The sequence below is a fragment of the Littorina saxatilis genome, linkage group LG10 (assembly GCF_037325665.1).
Source record: "Littorina saxatilis isolate snail1 linkage group LG10, US_GU_Lsax_2.0, whole genome shotgun sequence".
Lineage (NCBI taxonomy): Eukaryota > Metazoa > Mollusca > Gastropoda > Littorinimorpha > Littorinidae > Littorina > Littorina saxatilis.
Window position 1 is genome coordinate 8,160,812 of NC_090254.1, and position 6,000 is coordinate 8,166,811.

The following is a 6,000-nucleotide window of genomic DNA, read 5'->3' on the forward strand; positions in this document are numbered from 1 at the left end:
ATTAGACTAGAATGGAAAGGAGAAAAGTAGTAGTCTCTTTTTAGCCTCAATAATGCACTAATAAATGTGTTCTCCATTTTGATCTTCAATGAAAAATAGCCTACCCATTTAGTACTATGCTGAAGTTTGTTTGTTTGTCAATATAAATCGTTAGCAAAAAATACCAAGGCAAATAAAAATAATACATATCTACATATAATATATATTATATACCTGGCGACAAGGAAAAAAAAAGCCCAACCATATTTCTGGTCCAACTCTGAAGTGACACAGAAAATATTGATTTTAAGTTTTAACGACAGATTACTGAAGCTTCTCATAAAGCTATTAATCACATAATTATCATAATAACATAATTATATTGGGTAAACAAAATATGCAATAACCTGACACCCTACAATATAGCCTAATACTTATTTAATAGGCTAATAGTAATTAAAAAAATTAATGACATTAAAACCTCAACTGATTGAATACTTTTGTTCACTCACGTTTCAGGGGAATTAGAAAGGTAACTGATAATATTATAAAAGTTACGGGCAACATCATGAAGGTTACTGACAATGTTTATAAATGACAAGGCAACTGACAACAGAAACGATTGGGGCTAACGGCCAAGACAAAAATCACTGCTGCTGCTGCTACAACTACAGAAACCAATATAATAATGGTATTAATAAAATCAAGGGATCGGTCACTTGTAACGGTCACACTTGCTGACCAAAACAAACGTATCGATCAGGTCCAACGGAACTCTGCTAGTAGCAGACGACAGGAAAAGCTTCAACTTTCGACCAGTTGGCAACCAAAAACAAGTCGATTTCGGTGCTAGAAAACCTGTCCTAACTCCCAGGAAAAAAATATGTGATTCACGTTTGATACACTCATAAGCAAAACAACCCTGTCCTCACCCCTCCCGATAGCTATCTCTACCTTCCATGGCATAGCTTTGCTTCGCACGCGGGTTTGTTGTGGGACCCTCGCTAGCGTTCGGTAGCAGTCGACCACTTTAGGGACTGCCCCTTCGGCAAATATCGGCGAAGTTTCCGAGATTTAGCGAGCACAAATAACGAGACAAAAGAAGGAAAAAGATAGAATGATATCAAAACTGTACTGACCTTCTCTAGAATCCACCACAGACGCACAGTTTAGTAAAAATCCAAGTAAAACGGGAGCGCATACCCAAGCATGCGCCCCTTTGGTCGCCATGATTCTACGTTCTGCCACTGTTCTCAGCGCAGCACATGCGCAGAGGTTCGCTCAGAGGCAGATCATGAATATTTAACACAGGCTGGCGGGTGATCCGCGAGACGAGCACGGGACGGTCCAGCGCGCGCGATAAATAACGGCGATTGTTGATTTCCTTCTGGACACACTGCAAATTGTTGCGTGTAGTCCGTGCACAGATTTTGTATTTCACGTAATATCCAAGCTAGGTGTGAAAAAAAGCCAGACTCGCTGACGACTTCGCACTGCACGAGGACCTTTCACAGCTAAAAAAGCACTTTGGCAGATATGTTGTTTTTTCACACTTTGATCTCCGTGTGATCAGCGAAGCATATCAAACACGGGAAAAGGTTTTTTCCCAAATTGAAGTTTCACACAACAACAACAAAAACGAAACTTTTTATAAGACCAACGTCGGACTTCACTGTTTCGTATATATAATATATATAAACTCCAAATTCAGTCAGTGTAAACCGTGCTTTCGGAAAATCCAATCACAGAATAAACACAGTAGTTTTATCCAAAATTGGAAAGGATAACAGAACACACAAGCTCGTCACCACAACACCGATACATCCAAAAAAGAAATCCAGTCAACACAGAGCACTAGCAAAATATTAAGTTTTTTATGGTATCCACATCGGCTCGAAAGTAAGCACCAAAATAACCACACAGCAGAAACGACGACTCCAAACTGTCACAAACCGCACACAGAGAAATAGAGAGGAGGATCACAGAAAGGCTCTAACCCCTGCTTCTCTCTTCTTCTTCTAGCTTCCCTTCTCTCTTCTCTACTCTACTCCTCAGTTCTCACCGCGTGGAGTGATCGCGTGCGCTGTGCTGTGTCCTCGCACGCTCTGCGTACAGGTTTGATCGGTCCGCTCAGTTGCGAAGGCAAAGGGGGTCGCCTGCCCGCCCCTCCTATCTCCTCCCCATCAACGCTCGCTCACTCGTCGCCTTGATGACTCTCTCTCTCTCTCTCTCTCTCTCTCTCTCTCTCTCTCTGTCTCTCTCTCTCTTTTCCCGAAGTCTCTTCCGCAAGCTTAGCTCTCTCTCTCTCTCTCTCTCTCCTCTCTCTCTCTCTCTCTCTCTGTTTTCTTCACGGTATTTCTTGCTTCGTTTCTTTGGCTCCGCCCACTTCTGTCACGTCTGGTACTTTGTGACGTGTTTCTTTTTCCATGCCCGAGGCCGTGAAAACTCACGTCAGCAACCTCCACAAAACTCTGTATAATCCCTCTCTGCCCTCCTCCTCAAAACAAGTGCGTGTTGCTTTCACCTGTGAATATCGCGATCTGTCCGGTGCAATTAATAATTCAACCCCTCCCCCCCCCCCCCATTCCCCCTATCTCTTCCCCTCCTCCTCCCCAGACAACGAGCAAGTGATCTTTAATCTCATACGACTGACTCAAATATTGTTTTTATTTGTTCTCACGGTTTGCTCCTTAGACACGCAGGAGTGACGAGAGGGGTGGGAGAAAAAAAAACAAAGACTGGGGGTGAAAAACCTTATTGTCACATTAACTCGCTGTCAACCTTCCGGACTACTGATATATTCGTCATCACATACATGTGACAAGCGTAGTGTGCTGTTTCTATTTCTGACAAAAATATGGCAAATTCATGGAGGAAAAAAAATCAACTTGACGAGGATCGTAATACATTATGCTTAATTACTACTCATTTATCGAATTAGAGTTCGATGAGAATGCAGCGAAGTCTTTGATTCAGCCAGCAAGTTCGGTACTGAAACGCACCCAAAACTACCGGACCTGTCGACGCCTTTTGCTTTTCGCGATGGCTCTGGGGTATCATGTCGATTTTCACGCCTTTGCGGTACCGACTATACTGACTACTCTTGATTCCATATTTTAGGCAAGTGCGTTAAAACGGCATGTCGAGCAGCACCGTTATTTCACAGGACTGGGTGGCCGAGTGGTAACACACTTGCGCTCGGAAGCGAGAGGTTGCGAGTTCGACCCTGGGTCAGGGCGTTATCAATTGTCTCCCCCCTTTCCTAACCTAGGTGGTGGGTTCAAGTGCTAGTCTTTCGGATGAGACACAAAAAAACGAGGTCCCTTCGTGTACACTACATTGGGGTGTGCACGTTAAAGATCCCACGATTGACAAAAGGGTCTTTCCTGGCAAAATTGTATAGGCATAGATAAAAATGTCCACCAAAATACCCGTGTGACTTGGAATAATAGGCCGTGAAAAGTAGGATATGCGCCGAAATGGCTGCGATCTGCTGGCCGATGTGAATGCGTGATGTATTGTGTAAAAGAAATTCCATCTCACACGGCATAAATAAATCCCTGCGCCTTGAATATGTGCGCGATATAAATTGCATAAAATAAAAAAATAAAAAAAATAAAAAAAATCCCTGCGCTTAGAACTGTACCCACGGAATACGCGCGATATAAGCTTCATATTGATATTGCCAAGGTTAATTTCAAACCGGGCGACGTACAAAACAAAGCATTTTTCTCTTGAATAAAATACAAAAATTACTGAAGATTTTTTTTTTTTTTTTTTAAAGACGCAAAAGGGTTCTTGAATGAGAAAAGTCGTTTAACAAAGATTATGAAAGGCATAGTCAATATCTTCAGATAATGAGACATGCTCAACAGCGTTATAATACTCACATTAAAAACAGATTTAGCGATTATAACTTCACTATGATTAAATAAATATCTTTGTGTCATATTCATTACTTCGCCGTTCAAGAAAATATTCAGTTAAAAATGAAAAATGTTTGCTGTGGGTTTACTGCTGTGATATGAGTAACGTTTGTTAATTGTACTTTATTTTATTTCACTCAGGTTTTGTATTTTTATTCTGTGGTATGTTATTTTGGCAAAGTGAACTTACATATCGATTCATTGTGTTATACCTGTTACCAACCTTGTTGATTTAAAACATTTTTTTTCTCACAAGAAAACCAACATAACAGAACTTCTGCTGTTGCATCAAGCAACAGTGAGACACAATCATAGCACTAACACTGACACGTATTCTAATGTCAGTTATCATAATTTTATTTCGTATCATACATTTACCAAATAATAAAGAAACTATTATTCAAAATGAAAATTGCATTGTTGTTCATGACGGAATCTCACACTTAACATAAACAATACACATATTTCATAATTAGACAGACAACAGGAAATAACTCGACCGGCCCAACAAGGTGAATCAGCTTCAACTCAGTCATAGTGACGCTTCACATTTTCCTGTTGGTGTCAAATCTAATTAAACTGATGAATCTGAGGCAAGAAGGGCAATCAGTGCTAATTACGTTAGCGTAATTTTTAGACCGCCCAAGCAGTAAGGGGAAATTCTCACATCGTCACGCTTCGCTGCAGTCCCTGAAGAGTTAGCGGCCGAATTAAAAAACTATGATCGGAAACCACAACGGAACGATCCAATAAAAAGCCCTGACTCACAAACACCCCATAAATCCCTCCACGAATTAGCTAACAGGGAAAGATGGGATGGAGGAGTGGGGGGAAGAGGGAGACCCTTAAAAGTCTCTTTCTATCTTTCTGCGTCTCTGTCTGTTGTTCTATGTCTCTCTTCCCCCCCCCCCGCCCTCTCCATTTCCTTTCACCCCTCTTGTTCTTTCCTCCTGACTCTCTCTCCCTCTCTCTTTCTATCAAAGTATCTCCCTTCCTCTAACTCCTGCCCCCCCCCCTCTCCCGTCTCTCTCCCGTCTCTCTCTCTCTCTCTCTCTCTCTCTCTCTCTCTCTCTCTTCTCTCTCTCTCTCTCACTCTCTCTCTCACTCTCTCTCTCTCTCTCTCACTCTCTCTCTCACTCACTCTCTCTCTCTCTCCTCTCTCTCTCTCTCTCTCTGTCTCTCTCTCTCTCTCTCTCTCTCTCTCTCTCTCTCTCTTTCACCTAGCTCCTCCTCTCTCCGCGTATTTCCCTCCGCTCTATCTCTCTCCCCCTTCCCTCCTCAGTCTCTCAACCCCTTACCCCCTCCCCCTATCCTTCTACCTGCAACCAGAGGCCACCGGGTAAGAGGGGCGTGTCTTATTGACAGGTTTACAATGCACGCAGTAAGTAGCTCGCGCCTACTATCACTCATTAGCATACGAATGGTGTCCGGGGGCCATTTGCACCAGATGTGAGTGTGATTCGACTCATAGGCCAGGCCTTGGTTGGTGGATAGTATTATTATTAGTATCAGAGATCTTTCTTTCTTTATTTATTTGGTGTTTAACGTCGTTTTCAACCACGAAGGTTATATCGCGACGGTATCAGAGATCGTTAAGGTAACATTCTCCCTGTGTTACAAACGATCATGTGCCGCACGGCAATTTCAGTCATTTCTAAAAACAAAAGCCGGCATGTTGCAAGCGAGCCACACGATCTTTAGATAAGTTCATTATCTGTTTTATAAGTGTGTGTCTTTCAATGACAAAAAGTGTATATTCTGTTTGTCACGATATCAAAACTGAATAACGTTTTGTTTGAAGCAACTCTATAGTCAGTTCCGGAACTTCTCATCCCGTATCTCAAGCCATGTATGTCCACCAAATATGAAGTAAATCGCTGAATCACTTGAGGAGTTATGTATGAGCATTTTAATAAGTGAAATATTTGGGGGTTACCCTGTCAGAACCACGGGGAGGAAGGTAACCAATGGCAACCAAATAAGAAGTAAATTGCTGAAGTACTTGATGAGAAATAGGCATTTTAATGGGTGATTTAAAAAAAAAATGGGGGGGGGGGGGGGGGGTCGCCTTGTAATAACCGCGGGGAGGAAGGTA

The 6,000-nt window shown here is 42.3% G+C and overlaps 1 protein-coding gene across 3 annotated transcripts in view; it reads right to left on the minus strand.

Moving 5' to 3' along the window:
• Window positions 1-2,058, minus strand: part of LOC138978085 (ephrin type-A receptor 4-like) — a 203,772-nt gene extending 201,714 nt beyond the window's left edge. For all 3 annotated transcript variants that reach the window (XM_070350713.1, XM_070350712.1, XM_070350711.1), the window contains exon 1: window positions 1,119-2,058. In XM_070350713.1, the coding sequence (XP_070206814.1) occupies window positions 1,119-1,209 (91 nt within the window). In that variant the 5' untranslated portion in view covers window positions 1,210-2,058. The remainder of the gene's footprint in view (window positions 1-1,118) is intronic.
• Between the last annotated feature and the right edge of the window lie 3,942 nt (window positions 2,059-6,000).